This window comes from Eubalaena glacialis, chromosome 13, assembly GCF_028564815.1.
Source record: "Eubalaena glacialis isolate mEubGla1 chromosome 13, mEubGla1.1.hap2.+ XY, whole genome shotgun sequence".
Taxonomy (NCBI): domain Eukaryota; kingdom Metazoa; phylum Chordata; class Mammalia; order Artiodactyla; family Balaenidae; genus Eubalaena; species Eubalaena glacialis.
This window is the reverse complement of record NC_083728.1, coordinates 90,293,376-90,313,247: the sequence shown is the minus strand read 5'-3', so window position 1 is coordinate 90,313,247 and position 19,872 is coordinate 90,293,376. Positions and strand designations below refer to the sequence as shown.

At 48.8% G+C, this 19,872-nt stretch overlaps 1 protein-coding gene and 1 pseudogene across 4 annotated transcripts in view; both read left to right on the top strand.

The window, feature by feature from the left end:
- The first annotated feature begins 723 nt into the window (after positions 1–723).
- Positions 724–1,194, top strand: LOC133104025 (DNA-directed RNA polymerases I and III subunit RPAC2-like; annotated as a pseudogene).
- Positions 1,195–2,884: 1,690 nt separating this feature from the next.
- DAGLB (diacylglycerol lipase beta) overlaps positions 2,885–19,872 on the top strand; it is a 32,517-nt gene continuing 15,529 nt past the window's right edge. For 3 of the 4 annotated variants that reach the window (XM_061209004.1, XM_061209003.1, XM_061209005.1), the window contains exons 1-8: positions 2,885–3,057; positions 4,471–4,622; positions 11,606–11,777; positions 12,725–12,983; positions 14,446–14,568; positions 15,557–15,684; positions 16,676–16,802; positions 18,404–18,487. In XM_061209004.1, the coding sequence (XP_061064987.1) occupies positions 2,963–3,057; positions 4,471–4,622; positions 11,606–11,777; positions 12,725–12,983; positions 14,446–14,568; positions 15,557–15,684; positions 16,676–16,802; positions 18,404–18,487 (1,140 nt within the window). In that variant the 5' untranslated portion in view covers positions 2,885–2,962. The remainder of the gene's footprint in view (positions 3,058–4,470; positions 4,623–11,605; positions 11,778–12,724; positions 12,984–14,445; positions 14,569–15,556; positions 15,685–16,675; positions 16,803–18,403; positions 18,488–19,872) is intronic. The other variant, XM_061209006.1, reaches the window with a different exon arrangement.

Sequence of the window (19,872 nt, the reverse complement as noted above, 5' to 3'; positions counted from 1 at the left end):
GGGGACACAGGTTCAAGCCCTGGTCTGGGAAAATAATTAATTTAAAAAAGAGTAAACAAATTTTTCTAAGGTAAATGTATTTTTTGTTTTTTTAATTTATTTTTGGCTGCGTTGGGTCTTCGTTGCTGTGCGTGGGCTTTCTTCAGTTGCGGCAAGCGGGGGCTACTCTTCGTTGCGGTGCATGGGCTTCTCATTGCAGTGGCTTCTCTTGTGGCAGAGCACGGGCTCTAGGCTTGTGGGCTTCAGTAGTTGTGGCACACGGGCTCAGTAGTTGTGGCACATGGCCTCAGTAGTTGTGGCTCATGGGCTCTAGAGAGCAGGCTCAGTAGTTGTGGCACATGGGCTTAGTTGCTCTGCAGCATGTGGGATCTTCCCAGCCCAGGACTCGAACCCGTGTTCCCTACATTGGCGGGCGGATTCTTAACCACTGGGCCACCAGGGAAGCCTTGTTTACCATCTTTTTGAAGTTATATAGTTTCATGGTTTGTTAACATTTGTAACATTAAGTTCACAGTATCTTCTTTACCTTTACTAACAAAAGTTTATGTGGAAGCATCTTATTGCTAAACCTTACAAATCCTGTCTTCAAAAGGAAACTGTTACATTTAAGAAAATATGTGTCAGTCCTTCCTTCCTTCCTGCTGCGCCTGCACGCTTAAGAGGCATGTGGCAGAAACTCTGGCCCTCCAGCACCACCTGAGGATCCCAGAACCCGCCCCCGCCATGGAAGAGGACCAGGAGCTGTAGAGAAAAATATCTGGATTGAAGACCCCAATGGCTGAAGACGAGAGGAAGACAGCCCTGGAAATGGTCCAGGCACCTGGGACAGATAGACACTGTGTGACATCTGTATTGCACGAGGAGGACCATACCCTGGGAAATTCTCTTCGTTACCTGATCATGAAGAACCCGGAAGTGGAATTTTGTGGTTACACTACAACCCATCCTTCAGAGAGCAAAATTAGTTTGCACATACAGACTCGAGGTGCCCTTCCAGCTGCTGAGCCCTTTCGGAGAGGCCTGACTGAGCTCATGACAGACATCTGCCAACATGTGCTTGACACGTTTGAAGCCAGCATAAAGGAATATAAGGATCAAAAAGCCAGCAGAAATGAAGCCACATTCAAGTGCCTTATGCACTATACAGGGAGGACTGACCTCTAAGATATCCTATTCATGTTCTTGCAAAACCCAGAAGTAAACGTTTGTGGTTACAACATGACCTGTCCTGCAGAAAGGCTTCCTTCTAGCTCTTAACCCATTTCTGCTGTTGGAGTCCCTGCAAGAAACTGTATTCTTCTAATAAATTTCCTCTTTTATTTAAACTGGAAAAAAAAAAAAGAATGTATGTGATCACAGGCACAACGTTCTAACTTCTGAATCACCCTTTTTCACCTTAATTGCTACTCTTCCTCCAGATCTCATTTTAATATCTTCTTCAGGGAAGTCTTCCCTGACCTCTCTGATTAAGTCACTTCTGGCCACACCAAGTGCCCCATAAATATTTATTTTATGAATGATTGGATGATTCTCTTTTTCTATAAAAATCTCATGACTTCCTTGTTCACAATTCCCTGTATCATTTTCACAACCGTCAATACAGTTTCATTATTATTTTTAACTATGAAATTCTGCCCTTTAGAAGACCCCTGAAGGTTCTTCAGACTTGGAAAAATTTGACATTTAATGTTTGTTTGTTCATTAATGAAGTATTTAATAAGTGCATTTAATGTGCTCTATTATGTGCATTGCAGTGAACAAGATGGACAAGGTTTCCAAGCTCAGGCAACTTACACACTCAAGGTGGGAGGAGAGAGGTAACACATGTGATACAATGTCAGGGAGTGATTAAGTGCTGTGAAGGAAACTAAAGCTGGGCAAAGGAACGGGAACCGATGGGTGGGCTGTTTTAGATAAAGTGGCCAGGGAAGGCTCTTGAGGCAGTGACACTCGAGCTGAGGGCTGAATGAAGTGAGAGAGTGACAGGGAAATACCTGCAGGAGGAGCGTCCCTGGCAGAGGACACGGAGACTTTGAAAACCTTGGGGCAAGAAAAAGCTTGATGTATTTCAGGGGAAAAAAAGGTGGCAGGCAGTGGAGTGAAGGAGGGAGAAAGTAGTAACCCTAACCCGGGAAGGCAGATAATCACGCATTTACAGACTTGCGCTGTGTGACTACCAGGGAAAAGCTTCTCTAAGGGTTTGGAGTGCAGCCTTGCAAGATCCTAAGCTGATGGGCCTGGTTTGACGGTTCAACAAGGTCACCCCAGCTGCTGTAGGGAGAATGCACCGTAGGTGGGGTGGCAGAGTCGGGGAGAGCAGTGGGAAGACCGGGTTAGGTACATGATGAAGAGGGCTTGGGCGAGGGTGGAGGGGAGTGGTGGGCCTGAGAAGTGGTCAGAACCTATGACCTGCTCGGGAGGAAGGAGGGCAGATCAGGCTATTCCCCACTCCCCAGCACAAAGCTGCCGTGTGGCTTCAGGCCCTGAACCAGGGAATGGTCCTAAAGAAGCACTCCTGACCCCAGGATCGGGCGGGGCTGGTGGCAACTTCGTCACAGGCTTGTAGCCCCACAGACCTGGGTATGAACTCCAGATCCGCCACTGACTGCTGGGGGTCTCTGGGCTAGCTAACCCTTCGGGTCAGGAAGAGTCCTTATCTACAAAAAGAAAATAGCAGAACAGACTTCACACCTGCGAAGACCCTAGGAAGCCCACCTGTGTCTTCCGGGTCAGCGCATCTGCGCAGGCGCAGAGGCCCAGCGGCCGCTGCGTGGGGCCCAGTGCGCGTGCGCCGGTCTCGGCCTCTCGCTCTCTCTCCCCACCCCCGCCCCCCCACCACACCCGCCCCCGCGTGCGCCTGCGCGGAGTCGCGGTTCGGCGGTGGAGACCGGAGGGCGCTGGGCTCCGAGAGGCAGCTCGCTCGCGGCGAGCCGGCCCGAGCCCGGGCGGCGGGTTCTTCGCCATGCCGGGGATGGTGCTGTTCGGCCGGCGCTGGGCCATCGCCAGCGACGACTTGGTCTTCCCGGGGGTCTTCGAGCTGTTCGTGCGAGTGCTGTGGTGAGGGCGGGCTCTGCGGGCAGCGGGCGGCCGGGGCGGAGGAGGGAGCGGGGCCGAGGCGGCCGAGGGCAGGGACGGTGTCGCCTGCCCTGCGTTCTCGTACCTGGTCCTCTCCGCCGCCCGAGGAGGTGGGTGCCGCTGCTCTCCGCATTTACAGACGGCACACGGCGGTCCAGAGCGGGTGCGCCGTGCCCGGCGTCATGGGGTGGGCCCGCCGGCGGGACGTCGGCGCTGCAGGGCACGGGCACCCTTCCGGGGCGCCGAGACCCGGGCCTGGGAGCCGCCGGGACTGCGCTGCCGCCCAACGCCGTGGCCTCGGGACCTCCTGCCTCGAGCCGGGAACAGCCATCAGCATCACTCCAGCGTTCTGCATGGAAATGCACTGCATCTTGTCTGCCAAACGCAGGAATGGCAACAATACCGTTCGTGCCGTTCCTGAGCCGGTTGTGGCTGAATCCCCTGACTAGCACACACGACTGGCATTTTCTCTCTAGTCTTTCAAAATGTGGAATCCGTGGGAAGTGGAATTGGGTGCCTGAAAGTCAGTCCCAGAAGGTCTGAGCGAAGAGTAATATCATCGTTATTAAAAAGTAGATTCTTAAGAGGAGAGGAATTTAAGAACATGAAATTATGAGCTGCTTCTTAGTTGTTTCATAGTTTTTAGGGCCAGTCTTTCTGAGATCATTTCACGTTATTATTTCTAGACAAGAATTTAATATCACAAAACTGATAAAAGCATAAAAAGTTATCTAGTCCAGTTCCTCTTCTGGCCTTGTATCTCTAATACCGCGTTCTTGCCAAATGGTTCCCTGCCGGATTTTGAAATAACTCTAGTGAAGAATCACTATCACGTTGCATTGTTTGGTGCTGCCTTTCATTTTTGTGTCCTGAATTACAAAATATACTTATGAGTCCGCAAACCTTGTCCTTTCAAGTTGATCAGTGTTCACCACAGAACATCTTTCCATAGCTTGCTTTCCATCCCCTTGTTTTTGTACTACACCCAGCAGATTACGATGTGTGTTTGTCAGTTTCTTGTTAATCCACAGAAGCAAAAATTCTCTTGCTGATGAGTGAACAAGCATATACTTTGTTTACCAGGTGCATATCTTGGAGTCATGATGGGGCTGCTTTCCAGCAGTTCACATTATATTTGCTTGCTTATGGCTTTAAATGTATTACAACAGGCACAGAATAAAAACGATGTAAGCATAGAAAGTATAAAACTCATTAAAAATAAAAAAGAAAGCCATACTCTTTAGTTGACTTAGTAAATATTTTATTGAGGAAGATTCAGTTCCAAAGTGAACCTTGCCTTGTTTTGGAAAGTATTAACTCCATTTACTTCCTTCCATTGTGTTTTTCAAAGCGGCTCCTTGGATTCCATTTCTGACGCTACCTGTGTCTCGGCAGGTGGATCGGCATCCTGACGCTGTACCTCATGCACAGAGGGAAGCTGGACTGTCCTGGTGGCGTCCTGCTCAGCAGTTACCTGATCGTGCTCATCATTCTCCTGGCAGTTATCATAGGCACCGTGTCAGCCATCGTGTGTGTCAGCATGAAAGGTAAACACTAGTCTTTTCTGTTTGACACCTCTTCTTCTTCTTCTTCTTCTTTTTGGCTGCGCAGCCTGCAGGATCTTAGTTCCCAGACCAGGGATGGAACCCGGGCCCCCTGCAGTGGGGGAGTCCTAATCACTGGACCACCAGGGAATTCCCAACACCTCTTCTTTTTTAATAGCTTTTTTGAGATATAATTCACGTACCATACTATTCATCCATTTAAGTGTACAATTCAGTGATTTTTCGTATATTCAGAGAGTCGTGCAACCCTCCCCGCAATCAATTTCAGAACATTTCATCACCCCAAAAAGAATTCCTGTACCCACTAGCAATTACTCCTCATTTCTCCCCAACTCCCTCAGCCCTAGGTATCCACTACTCTACTTCCTGTCTGTAGATTTGCCTGTTCTGGACGTCATATAGGTGGACTCATCCACGATGTGGCCTTTCGGTCTGGCTTCTTAAACTTGGGGTAACGTTTTCAAGGTTCATCCGTGTTAGAGCATGTATCAGAACTTCATTCCTTTTTATGACTGAATAGTATTGCACTGAACGTATATACCACAGTTTACTTATCCATTCGTCAGTTGGTGGACATTTGGGTTGTTTCCACTTTTTGGCTGTTACAGATAATGCTGCTTTCAACATTTGCATACATGTTTTACATACCCTTATTATTATTTTTTTTTAATTAATAGCTACTTTATTTATTTATTTATTTTTAGCTGTGTTGGGTCTTCGTTTTGTGCGAGGGCTTTCTCCAATTGCGGCAAGCGGGGGCCACTCTTCATCGCGGTGTGCGGGCCTCTCACTATCGCGGCCCCTCCCGTTGCGGGGCACAGGCTCCAGACGCGCAGGCTCAGCAGTTGTGGCTCACGGGCCCAGTTGCTCCGCGGCATGTGGGATCCTCCCAGACCAGGGCTCGAACCCGTGTCTCCTGCATTAGCAGGCAGACTCTCAACCACTGCACCACCAGGGAAGCCCCTACCCTTATGTTTTTATTTCTCTTGGATATGTACCTAGGGGTGGTAGTGCTAGATCACCTGGTAAATCTGTTTAACTTCCTGAGGAACTGCCAGACTATTTTCCAAGCAGTTGCACCATTTTTCTTTCCCACCAGCACTTTATAAGGGTTCCAGTTTCTCCACATCCTCGCCAACATTTATTATCTGACTTTTTGATCATAGCCATCCTGGTAGATATGAAATGCTATCTCATTGTGGTTTTGATATGCATTTTCTTGATGACTAATGATATTGAGCATCTTTTCATATGCTCAGTGGCCATTTTTATATTATTTTTAAAGAAATGTCTATTCAGATTCTTTGCCCAATTTTAAATTGGGTTCTTTGTCGTTTATTAATGAGTTGTAAGAGTTATATCTCTTCTTGATAATTTTTTTCTATATGTTACCATTTTCTGCAGACAGTCGCTTAGCTGAGAATGTCTGAAAATGTTGGAAACCTTCCCTGTCGATTACTGTGGTTTGTAGGTTGAGCTGAGCACTCTTGTGGCTGATAAAGAAATGCATCAGTAAATGAAAACTCATCTGTCAAAGGCAGGGCTGCATGGCACGCTACCATCCAACGTGTTTTATCACTGCTTGAATCGGTGTAGGAGGGAGGCTTACAGATTGTAGATGATGATGATAAAACTGGGAGAGAGTAAGTAGCTGATACCCTGGGTGATGGAATCAAGATCTCGACAGGGTGGAACAATAGACTGAAACTTAATAGATGGTAGTTCGTGGGGAGAAATACAGAGAGAAATGTTAGTGGCAAAGTGTTTCATGAGAAAAAGACCTTAGGATTTGGATGACCAAGAAGCATGGCACATGCCCACGTACTGCAGTAACGTAGTACATAGAGCTCTGGATATTTTAGTTTACCTCTGAAAACATGAATGCATGGGGTCTGGATCAAAGACGGTCCCAATTCTGTGGTCTTTGTCGGACCCCAAGTCTGGATTGTCATTGGTGCTGATGCTGAAGGAAAGGAAGGAGCTGAAATGTGTACGATGAGCATTTAGCACTGTGAGATTCTTATTGAGCTCAGATTTTCTGAAAGATGGTGTCATTTCAGGTACAGGGTATCTAATTTAGTTTCCCTGTCTGTTCACATCACATTCTGTTTAGCACACCAGGTTTACAACTGTAATAGTGGGTTAAGTATAAGCCTTTTTTTCCTTAAATGTTTTTCTTCAGATATTTTTGGTGGTGTCAGGGCACAGTCACACCCCTGCGGTGGATGGATGGCCGCATGCCTCAGGCTTCTCCTCGCAGGCACCGTCACACGTCAGAGTTCGGCAAACATCTCTCGGTTTTGAGGGGTGTTCTGGGTGGGTTGCTTATGCAGCAGCCTCCTCCAGACAGGACTTCCCCCGACCCCTCACATAGCAAGTGGATGTGTCAGAAACCGGCCCTCTGCCCGGCGCAGGATGGGTGGTTGGTTCAGGCCTGGACATGTGCCCTGATTCGGGCCAGTGAAATTCAGGGAGTTTCCTGGGAAGTTCCAGGGAAGTCCTTCCCTGCTCCTCTGGGAAAGATCCAGAAGCAGCATATGGTTTTCCTTCTGGATGGCACTGTGCATGAGTGAGCTGCTGAATTCCTGCTGAGTCTCCTCCACTCACAGCCCAGGAGGAGCTGAATACAGAGGAGGGCAGGGCTGAGAAGCAGAGGACACCCTGGTGCCAGTCCTGGCCCTGCATTTCCAGTCCCTTGAGTCAAGACAGATCCTGCTTGTTTTTATTTTTTTTAATTTATTTATTTTATTTACTTATTTTTGGCTGTGTTGGGTCTTCGTTGCTGCGTGCGGGCTTTCTCTAGTTGTGGCGAGCGGGGGCTACTCTTGGCTTCTCATTGTTGTGGCTTCTCTTGTTGCAGAGCACAGGCTCTAGGCACATGGGCTTCAGTAGTTGTGGCACATGGGCTCAGTAGTTGTGGCTGGCAGGCTCTGGAGCGCAGGCTCAGTAGTTGTGGCGCACGGGCTTAGTTGCTCCGCGGCATGTGGGATCTTCCTGGACCAGGGCTCGAACCCGTGTCCCCTGCATTGGCAGGCGGATTCTTAACCACTGCACCACCAGGGAAGCACCCTGTTTGTTTTTAAACCAGTTTGAGTTTGAGAAAGATACCACAACTGAAGACAGTATTTTATAAAAACATGTTAGTTTAATTGCCAATTTGTTACAAATCAATAACATCATATGCTTTATTTTAAATATTATGTAAATTTCAGTGAAGAATACCATAAAGTTAAAAAAAAAAGACAGATGATGGTTAGGGTCAAATAAGAAGAGGAATAACCATCAAGCCAACAGTAGATGATGACTGAAGATTATCAGTTAAGTAATACCTTTGGATGAAGTCAGAATTTCTCTTTTAACAACCTAGGGGTATAATTTCAAAGCAGTACTGGGGATACAGCTCATTACCTTAGTAGAAGCCATAAGGTTGTTTTCATTTTCTTCTGATGAAAATTAACCTCTACTACTAAAATAAATAATAGAATCTATAATAAATGTCGGAATTGGCATATTGGTGGATTTAATCCACATTTTAGCAGTAATTGATCCTTGCTTAACAGTGTCGCATTTGTGCATCAATTCAGGTTTGAAATGAAACTGCTGTTACAACCAGCCTTTGCTGTAGCATGCATACCACTGAACCTGTTTGAAATAAAGTTTTTCTCTTATTTTTTCAAAGAAAAAAAAGGCAAATGGGAAAAAATATTGTAACAGATGAGACTTAGAGCCAATCTCCTTAATATAGAAGGGCTCTACGATAAATAAGAAAAAGACCAATAGGCAGCGCAAAAATGGGCAAATATGGTGAACAATAAAATAAGTAAAAGAGATTTTTACGTATATAAAAAAAATTCAGCCTCAATCACAATAAGGAAAATTCATCAAGATGATACATTGGGTTGGTGAATCTGTGCAGTTGTGAGACGGTTGCTTCTGGGTCTTTCCTGGAGCAGGGAACGCCTTCCCCAGAACCTCCCTTCTGCTCAGGCAGCTCATTTTGTTGGTGGGCATGTAGATTTGTTGAATCTCTTGGAAGCCTAATTTGGCTGTGTGTGTTGTGTACATATGGGTATCAGTCGGTTTTTTCTCTATATATTTGCATGTGTGCAAAATACTTGAAGTTTGCCACAGTGTTGCTTGTAGGCATGAAAGATTGGAACAAACTCGGTGCCTGTCAATAGGCCGCCAGTTTAAGTGTCGCTCGTTCATATGATGGTCTCCTGTGCACCTGTTAAAAAGAATGTGAAATGCTTTGTGAATGGACAAGGAGTGATTTCCAATATGCTAAGGTACAGGACACTGTATCTAGTTTGTTACTTTTTTGTGAAGGGATAAACCTACCTGTTTGGTTTATGTGTGGAGTCTCTGGGGGGGTACACGAGTGACTAGTTTACTTTGAGGGAAGGTGGCCGAGGGCTGGGATTCAGCGGTGGGAGGGAGGCTTAATATTTACTTTACACCTACTTGAGTGCTTTGAACTTTTCACCCTTTACCTGCATTGCCTGCACAGAATCAGAGTTTTTTACAAGTTATAAACTTTAGGTACATCTTTTAATAACCATGAACCCCTTGGTAAACTTTATTACTGATACATGGATAACTCCCATCACCCCTTCTGTTTCGTAAGTCATCTCGATAATTAATCTGTCATTTGAACGGAAAGGCCCTGTTTATGGAGCTTTTGGCTGATACACCTCTAAACAAAACAGCACACATTGTAAGGGTGCATTTGGAACAAAGAGAATTCAGTCATCTTTATCCAGAAAACTGATGCTTGTGTATTTACCTCTTTTTTGGTCTTCACTGTAGAATCTTGATACCGTGGTAGTTTCTAGTTTTGATTTGAGAACCTCCCTGATGAAATCCTACTGTTTTGACCATGTGGGAGGTTTAATTAGGGAAGATCCACCCTCGTGACTATTGTGTTTTGAGAGAACGCCTTCAACTTCCAGGGTCTGCCCTTCGCTGTGTTTGGTTGGATTCTGGGACATCTTGCATCGCCTCGGCGTTTGTGTCTCAAGAGCTCCTCTCGTGCCGGAGAAAGTCACTGCAGTGGCTAGAGGTGTCAAGTCCCAAGATTCTGTGACACAGGCCTTCCTTGTGTGGCTCTCCTGTCAGTGGCTCAGCCAAGTGAAGGGCAACAGGGTTACTTCCTGAGACAGCGTCAGGGATATTACGGTCGGGGACGTAGCCATGCTCATTCATTCTGGGGCGTCAGCTTTGTGATGCTCGCTGCACCTCTTTACCTCGAGGAGAAAATAAAGGTCTGAGTAAAATAAAAACGCTTTTCTAGGCAAGCATAAGCATAAAAAGGAGACTTTTTCAGTATCTCATGTCTTTTCTGGACCCTTCACCAGAACTCCGTCTCCTGCTTCCTTGCTTCTGAATTTGTTTCATCCGGGCAGTGTCCCGGGCTGGAGCCTCCCTGCTGCAGCAGCATCTTGTTTGGAATCCTAGCCCTCCAGGAGGTAGGGGTGAGCAGGTGCTGTTTCCTGTTTCTCTCTGCTGGTTGCCTGTTGTTATATAATAATACACTCCAGATACAGGACTGATTTTTACATACCTGCACTCGTCCCTCGGAGAGAGAGAGAGTGCTGTTTCAGTTATCGTAGACCATTTTGTATTTGTGCCAAAAATAAGGCCTGATAGTGTCTAATATTTTAAAATGTGACTCTAAGTAATTCATTCTAATGGAAGGTAGCTTTTGGAATTTAAAAGCTATTTCCTTATCAAATTATTTTTTAGATCTTAGATTTTTTTTCAGTCACTGTTTTTGTTTTAATCATGTGGCATTTTTATGTTGCTTAAATTGGTGTTTATCACAACTTTTTCCCAAAGGGAGAGAGTTGATTTACATCCAGAATTAAAGTACACAGGCCTCTAATGATACTTGGATTTGTTTTACAGTTTTATTTATTTATTTATTTTTATAAATTTATTTGTTTGTTTTTATTTTTGGCTGCGTTGTGTCTTCGTTGCTGCGCGCGGGCTTTCTCTAGTTGCGGCGAGCGGGGGCTACTCTTCGTTGCGGTGCTTAGGCTTCTCATTGCGGTGGCTTCTCTTGTTGCAGAGCACGGGCTCTAGGTGCGTGGGCTTCAGTAGGTGTGGCATGCGGGCTTCAGTAGTTGTGGCACGTGGGCTCAGTAGTTGTGGTTCTCAGGCTCTAGAGCGCAGGCTCAGTAGTTGTACTGCACGGGCTTAGTTGCTCCGCGGCATGTGGGATCTTCCCGGGCCAGGGCTCGAACCCGTGTCCCCTGTATTGGCAGGCGGATTCTTAACCACTGCGTCACTAGGGAAGCCCCAAACTCAGTTTTAAATGTTGTGTCTAAATGGTGGGCTTCCGCAAGTGGTCTCACACATCAGAATTGTTCGCTTCCCAAAAGTGAGGACCACGGAGCATTGGTGAGGCAGAGAGCCTGCAGCATGCGAATCTGGATTATGGTTTGGAAAGTGGTTACTAAGCTCTCTGAGCCTCAGCTGCCTCATTTGTAAAATGGGGTGATGACTGTGTCACAGTCACTGGGAGGATTGAAGAAGAATGGGCCCGTGCTGCTTCAGGTGGTGCCTGGATTTTCCTGGCTGTGAGAACCCGGGTGACTGTTTGCTTGTGACAGTTCTGTTTTATGTTGGTTGTCCCAGCATTATTAATAGAGCCTCCCTTTGCTCTCAGAAGTATCCCAATTTGGACAATGATTTTATTGTCACTCTAGTTAGAACCCAGAAGTGTTTTTAAACGCTGGTAAGTCTAAGAAATGAATCTGAGGCTTTTTGTCATGTTTCCCATCCCTTGCTTTGTCTGTTGCTCTCAAACTTAGGCATTGATGCCCAATTACAGGCAGAAAAGTCAGATGGCGGCTGTGCCTATGGGACACGTACGTGTGCTGTGACAGCTGTTTTTTTGTGGAAGGGCAACTACTCATCTCTGAGGGGGCAAGTGACCAGTTTGAACATTTTCTGTGTTTCAGGGACCATTTGTAATCCTGGACCACGGAAATCCATGTCTAAGCTGCTCTACGTGCGCCTGGCACTCTTTCTGCCAGAGATGGTCTGGGCGTCCCTGGGGGCCGCCTGGATAGAGGACGGTGTTCAGTGTGACAGGACGGTGGGGAATGGCATCATTGCGACTGTCGCGGTCAGGTGAGGTCTCCAGTCTTCTGCAATTTCTTGTCCAAAATGCACTCGAGATGGAGGTAAACAAATACCTTCTGAGTAACTGAGGTGGCCCAGTGTCATGCAGGCTTCCTAATATAGTTAGAAAGGGATCTTTTTGAGTAAACCATAAAAATGCAGAGGGACTTGTTCATACATGAGGAATAGTTCATCTCCCATTATGCATTTATTGATGTAGTTTCCTTTCTTACCGGTTCTCATTTTTCTGCATTCCCTCCCTTCCCTTACAAGAAGGAAGAGACCTGAAGACCAAAATAGGGCAAAAACTAAAAGTAGGACGTGAAGAAATATAGTGTCTGGAATGGCTGCAGGAAATAATCTGCTGGAATAAGGTTTATGCCCTTTCCAGACTAAAAATCTTACAGATGATCTAGTCACATCCCCTCATGCTGTAAATAAGGGGATGGAGACTCCCGCCGCCCTGCTGAGCCTCTCGGTAGAGGCCGTGGCGGCCCTTCCTGGGCCACCTTCCAGGAGCACACGTGCTCACGGACCCAGGGCGCCTTGAGCATGGTGGACAACCTAGCAATATTGAAACGTGTGAATGAAAGACCTGTGAGGGTCTCCCGTGGCACAGGAAGCCTCCTTTGGTTTTACTGAGGGGAACCCCGAGACCCTGGGGAGTAGGCCTGGGTCAAGGTCAGGGACTTCCGTGCCCAGGCCGAGGCTCTGCCCACCAGACAGTTCCCTTTTCCTTTTGTGGCTTTTGGGGCTCTGATCTTTGCCGGGCCTGGGTTGGCCATGGGCTCATAAGGAACTTTCTAGAAGAAACAAGTTGCCCGCCTCTGCCAGGTTCTGGGAGATCCCCATCTTCCCTAGTAACAAGGGGCACAAGTTGTACAGATGCAGAGAGTGACCCCATGGGTCACTTCAGGACTGCAGCCCCCAAGCCTTTTCCTCTCTCTGTGTCGCAGCTGGATCATCATCGCCTCCACCGTGGTCATCATTGTCATCGTCTTTGACCCGCTGGGGGGGAAGATGGCTCCGTATCCCCCTGCAGGCCCCCATCACCTGGATAGTCATGAGTCCAGCCAGTTACTTAATGGCCTCAAGACGGCAGCTACAAGCGTGTGGGAAACGAGAATCAAGTTCCTGTGTTGCTGCATCGGCAAAGACGACCATACTCGAGTTGCTTTTTCGAGTACGGCAGAGCTTTTCTCAACCTACTTTTCAGTAAGCCGACGGGGTCTGCTCTGGTCTCTTTCTTCTGTTTAAGTAAACACTTCTTTTGGGAAGATGAGTTCTCTGCATTTTGAACCTGTCTCCCTGTTGACATAAAACACCTCCTGAGAGTGAGTCCTCTGTGGGTGCGGCGGGTGGAGGTGTGCCCTGGGGTGAGCGCCCGAGAGCTCCAGGGAGCAGGGACCCGGGGCCCTGTGCTCACATCGTGCTCACAGACCCCACGCCCTGGTCGGCACATCCTTGTGTTGACACCCATCTGTTACACAGTTAAGATTTTGAAATAGTTCTTAAGGAACTAAGTAGTGGAACCTGTACATTTTGAGAATCATTTACCAGTCTTTTCCTCCATTCTTTGTCCAGCTGGTTCTCAGCAGATGGCAGGTCCCGGCAGTGTCATGCCTCCGAGGTAGTATCAGACCCTGGTTTCTTACAACTTTATGGCATGATAGAAATGATAGATGATTCTCTTTTTAAAGACAGTTGCAATGCAGAAGGGTGTCACAGTTCTAGAGCAGTTTCTTCAGTGATTTGGAAACATTTGTTTTTCTTTCACATCCAATTTCTCTTATAATCTCTGATAAACTGGCATTATGTTCAGTACTGCAACCAAGTAAGAGAGAGGAGTTCTCTTGACGTCGTGCACGCCTGCCAGTCTTTTTCTCACCTCTCTGTGGTGTCCAGGCCTGCCCTGTTCAAGGCTGGCTCCGTAACCAGCAGCCTCCACATAGGGATGAGAGAAGTGTGTCCCCCTAAATAATTTCAAAGGAGCACTTCAGCCTGGTCTTAAGATTGTTGAAAGAAGGAGGAAGAGAATCTGGCTATTCTTAGAGGACGTCTTAACTGCATCGTGGGCAGAACCGATGGCTCAAGTGGCCGAGTGGCCAGTACCTGGTTTCTTGTGGACTCCCATCTGCTCCGTGTCCCTCGTGAAGGAGAGGGTCAGGTCAGGCTCTGGACACTCACTCTGTTGCTTTCCTAGTTTGAGGGTCTTTCTGAGGCTCGTTCAGCCCAGTGAGTGTAAGTCCAGTCTCATACATCTCTGCCATGGACTCTTTCAACAAAACCTTCTCAGCATCTCGAGCAGTGAGAGTGTAAACCTGGGCCAAAATCAGACGTTACTCCAAAGAGGGCGAATTTACCCATTTACTCACCCACTTTACAGGCGACGTGAAGTAGATGAAAAATAGCTGACTCACTTGACGTGAAATCTGAGAACAGAGATCAGTAAAATATTTATGTTCTCGAGCAGGTTTGTGTGAGGGCAGGATAGTAAGAGACACGAAGCTCACATGCAGGAGTCCTGAAAGGAAAATATTTTTAAAAACACCTTTTCACACGTAACTGTATGTGTATGTGCATGTGTGTGCATGTGAACTGCGTAGAACTGGACCCTCGGGAGCTCGTGGGCTGTTCCCGCTAGGTTTATGATAAGCTGCTGTGGTTTCCCACCCAGGACACGGACCTGGTGCCCAGCGACATTGCAGCAGGGCTCGCTCTTCTCCGTCAGCAACAGGACAACATCAGGAACAACCAGGAGCCTGACCAGGTGGTCAGCCATTCCCCAGGGCCCTCCCAGGTAAGCCCACGTCTGTGTTGGGTTGTACAGTTTTGACATTCACACCTACTTGTAAATTAAAAAAAAAAAAAAAAGCAACAGTTTCAGGAGCAGTTGATTGGAATCTGATTTGTGGCTTTTGCTAGTTGTGGTTTGTCACCTGTCAGGTGAGGCATCTCCTCATCACCTGGAGTCCAGGTAGAGGGAGCCCATTCCTGGCCCGTTCACCAGCCATTGTATTTTTTTTTTTTTTTTTTTCCCTGAGATTCTCTTTTAGAAAGTTGGCTGTTGTCTGCATATCGAAAATTCCCTCTGGGGTGGGACCTGGCTCTCCCAGAGTGTGTTTGCTCTCTTCTCTGGGTCTGGGGAACAGATACAGTTCAACTTTGCTTGATGATTGCTTTCCTGCCACAACTTCTGTGCTTTTGAAAGAGAAAATTGCATGTAGATTGTGTGTCTATCTCTGCACCTAGTTCCCAGCAGCCCATTTGTTGCAGTGGCGTCTGCACCTGCATCCAGCAGGAAGTCACGGGCTTATTTCACCAGGAGTCAGAAAAGTCATTAGGGATTTTTGCTGCTAACTTCTGCATTCTCCTAAAATGAGGGGTTCATCTGTCTGTATTTAAGGACCAGTTTTCCCAGTGGAAGTCCTCCGAGAGGTCTATTCCCTGAAGAAAGAAAGGGAAGAATCAGGAATTTGAGTTCAGGTTTAAGATCATAGTGTGTTCTACTATTTATCAAATAGATAATCCACAAGGACCTACTTTGTAGCACAGGGAACTCAATGTCTTGTAATAACCTATATGGGAAAAGAATCTGAAAAGGAATAGATACAGGTATATGTATAACTGAATCACTTTGCTGTACACCTGAAACTAACACAACATTGTAAACCAACTATACGCCAACATAAAATGAAAATTAAGTTAAAAAAAAAAAAGATCATAGTGTGTTGATCCTCTCCTTAATGGGTTCCCCTAAACAAAAAGCTTTTTTTCTTCTCTTACAGGAAGCTGATTTGGATGCAGAATTAGAAAACTGCCATCACTACATGCAGTTTGCAGCAGCTGCCTATGGGTGGCCTCTCTATATTTACAGAAACCCTTTTACGGGGCTGTGCAGGATTGGTGGCGACTGGTAGGTCGGCATCGTCTGAGGCCTCCATCCTCATTCCACTCCAGATGTTGCTTGCTATGGTGTCCGTACTTTATTTTTTAAAAATAATCACATTTCCCTGCTTAAAAAAACCTCCTATTTTGAAATAGTTCAAAAACCGCAAGAGCAGCGCTAAGAACGCCCATGTCCTTTATCTAGAATGACCAGTTGTGACTCAAGTTTTGTCACATGTGCTGTATCGCTCTCTCCGTAAATACGTGTTTTTCCCCCCAGAGCCATTGGAGATACAGTTGCAGGCATCATGCCCCTTTACCTCTAAGTACTTCAGCTTGTATTTCTTAAGAACAAGGGCTTTCTTTGCCATAAATTACAGTACAGTTATAAAATTCAGGAAGTTTCTCATTAATCATTAGCTATTCAGATTTTTCCAGTTGTTCCAGTAATACCCCTTGTAGCACATTTTCTTCCAGTCAGGAGCGTGGATTGCATTTAGCTGTCAGGTCTCCTTAGTCTCCTCCAGTTTGGAACAGTTCCTCAGTCATTTTTTTTTTTTTTTTTTTTTTTAAATCTTTCACGATATTGACATTTTGAAAAGGACAGTCTGGGTATTTTGTAGGCTGGCCCTCACTTTGCATTTGTCTGGTGACTTCTTCACGATTAGGTTCAAGTACACATCTTTGGCAGGAATGCTCCATGCGGAGCGTGCATCCTTCTTAGTACGTCGTATCAGGAGATACCTGATGCCGGCTTGTCCCATTCCTGGTGATTTTAGGGTCTCTCCCATCCTTGTTGGTTTATTTTTTGAATATGTAGAGCATTAATAAAGAAGTCAGACTGTAGTAAGGCGTGTACACAGAAGTGTCATTTAAAGGCCACTGTAGGTTCGCCAGACCGAGCTGGGCAGACTGTCAGTGGGCGCCCTCAGGTTTGCTGGGAAACGGGACGGCAGGGTGGGGTCTTCCTCGGTACGTGGCTCTGGTTGGCGCGGATAACGCCTCTGCCCCCGTTTTAGTTGCAGAAGCCGGACAACCGATTATGACTTGGTTGGAGGTGACCAGCTCACCTGTCACTTCGGCTCCATCCTGCAGACGACGGGGCTGCAGTACCGGGACTTCATTCACGTCAGCTTTCACGACAAGGTAGAGTGAGCAGCGCGTCCTGACTGCTTCTGGGCCTTGGAGTCCTTCGAGATTCTGGTGGAAGTTATAAACTACTCCCCCGGGAGAATGTGCGGAGACACGTACACAGACACATACTCACCCCAAGTTTAGCGCACTATCTCGGGGTTCACAAACGCCCTTGAAGCCCCCCCCCCGGTTTAATATAAGATGGGGCAGAAAGTCTTCGTCAGAGAGACTATGCTGTGTTTCACCTGAGCCCGTTTTTAGTGAAGAACAATGAGGTGCACTTGCCGTTAATCCCACACCGGCGTCCGGGGTTGATCAATCCTAGTCTCTGGGTCTGAGCTCTGTCCTGTTAGTGCAGTGCAGTGGGTCTCACACTTGGGAGGGTCCCAGAATCGCAGGGCTGGTCAGTGAACCTGCAGAAGCCAGTCTGTCTGGCGTCAGGGACCCGTCCTGCATTGCTTCGTGGCTCCCCACATGGTCCTCATCAGGCACCGGAAGCCCAGAACCTGCAGCCAAGCACAGCGGCTCTCACATCTGCTGTCTACTGGGATCTCCTGGGGAGCTTTTACAACTCAGAAGCCCAGGCCAGACCCCAGATGAATGAAGTCAGAATCTGTGGCGATGGGACCCCAGCTCAGGAGCCCCCCACGATTCCAGCACACAGACGATTCAGGGAACCACTGGTGTCCTGTTCTTGAGCCCCCTGGCTCCCAAACTCCTGCATTTTAGACTCACCTGGGAGGTGTAAAAGTCACACCCCATCCCACTGAGATCAGAACGTCCAGGATCTTGTTTTCATGTCTGCAGTGAATCTGGTGCCCAGCAAAGCGCAGGAGCCCGTGAGCCCTGTGCTGCCCTGTCACTGAGTGGTGGTGACGGAAAGAGCGGATGGGGTTTAAAGGAGGTGATTTTCCACAGAAGGCTCGTGACTGCTCTGTGGGCTCTTTCAAGGAGCCCCCCACAAGGTCATCAGTAGAAGTCCCTCTCCTGCGGAAACCAGGGTGGTGAAGTCGGCAGTCTGTCCTCTCCTGCTGGCTCCAAATGCACGACCGTTCACCACGCACAGGTGGCCGTCCCCGTGGTGTCACACCAGCCGGAGGACAGCACGCCATGCTGTCCTCCTTAAAGATGAGGAGATGGGGTCGAAGAGAACTTCAGACATTGGCTTGGGGTCCCACGGCAGGAATGGGGCGGAGCAGAGTTCCTGAGGCAGGTCTGCCTAAGCCAGACCCCCTTGCTGCTCCTTCAGGGGCTTCTGCAGGTGCGAAGGCAGGAGCCTAGGGTTACTGCTGGACCTGCGGTCGGTTCTGAGGCAAGTGGGTGCTTACAGGGCCCAGAGCCTGTCACCCGCTGCTTGCACTGGCCCAGAGTGGAGGCTCTGGTCTTGCCCACTGAGATGGCTCTATCCCCTGCCCCCGAGGGTAAAAGGGTCTTGGGTTTAGAGAGCCTTTCATCACTGAGAATCAGAAGTCACACTGTCTACTGAGGACGAGCAGAGGTGGGGATCAGCGCACCGCTCCGCGCTGGGCTCGGAAGCGCCGTTTGTCAGCCGCTCTGGGCTGGCCCAGCCGTGTCCGCAGGCACCTGTGCTAATGCTCGTTCCTCTCTCCCAGGTGTACGAGCTCCCCTTCTTAGTGGCTCTGGACCACAGAAAGGAGTCGGTGGTGGTGGCTGTGAGGGGAACCATGTCTCTCCAGGTACGGAGCCTGGCGCGCTGGCCCAGGGGACCAGGGGTGGGCGGTCAGCAGCTCAGACGCCAGGAGACCCAGCTTTCCTGGAACTGAGGGGAAACCTTCGTAAGTGACAGCATCAGACACAGGGAAACACCGGGCGTGGAAAACAGGGAGGCGAGTCCAGGGCTGTCAAATATTCCCTTTGAAAAAGCAGATAAAGCCATTTCCTTTTAACCAAGAAATGTTGGAAACTTAGACGCTGGCAGGGCTGGGCTCCCCTACTCCCGGGTGGGTGCCCGCTTGATTCCCTGGGCCCCCAACCCGGGTGACCCTCCCCTTGAAGTTTCTGCACCCAAAGCCAGAAAGAACAGTAGGTTAAGTCATGCAGTCCAAAGTCAGCCCACTCTTAGGTACGCCCCCACCCCCCTCCCCAGTTCCCGTTCGGGGTCTCAGCCGGCCCCACGTGCCTGCCCCCCGCTCCCCCAGTGCCGTGGGAGCCAGCACTGTCCAGCCCCACCCAGCGGTCCCCTCCCATCCTGCTCGGTCTCTGCCCCACGAAGACACCTGGCGACTTTCTTCTCTCCTGTGTTGTGCTTTTTGGTCTCTTCTTGGCTGTTCCTCAGTCTCATTTCCTAGTTCTCTCTTTTCTCCTGACCCAGGAAATGAAACGAGACTCCACCCTCTTCTGCTTCCCCCCCCCCCCCCGCCCCGACCTTGCACGGGCAGCCTTGCCCCTGCCTCGCCAGGAGCCATCTGGGTCTGCCCAGGCCCGCGCTCCCGGGTCTGCTCTCCCGTCAGGGCACTGCCCACCCCAGTAACCATGCGGCGCCCCCTTGCCCACCAAGAAGCCGCAGAGCTGAAGTTGTCTCCGGCTCTCTCCTCGCTTCCTGCCCAGTCTGTTGCGCGTGGTGTCGCGCGTGGTCCTGCCCGGCCCCTCTCTGGCCCGTCTCCTCCAGTCCCAGCACCGCAGCCCTGGTTCTGGTCCCAGGCCTCTCTTTCCTGGACCAGCGACAGGTTCCCTTGGTCCCTGTCTCTTGTGTCACATCTTCCCAGTCTGTCCTTTGTACCATCCAGAGGACTCTTTCTAGAACACGGTCAGACCTGCCACTGCTCGCAAACCTCCGGCAGTTCCCGCTGCGTTTTATACACGGTTCCTGGTTCTTGTTGAGGCTCTGTCGGCACTGGGGGGCACAGTTCCCAGCCCTGGCAGCGCCAGAGCCACTTCGGGGCCCCTCCCCCCCGCAGGTGGGCCTCCCCGGGTCCCGGGGACACACCAGCCTCCCAGGCTCTGCCCGCAGCCCCTCGATGCATCCAGAGTTGAGTGCCCGTGAGCCCAGCCCACCGCCCGCTTCCCGTGCTCAGATGCCTCTGCCCTGGGTCCTGCTGCTCCCCTGGGTGGGGATGCCAGC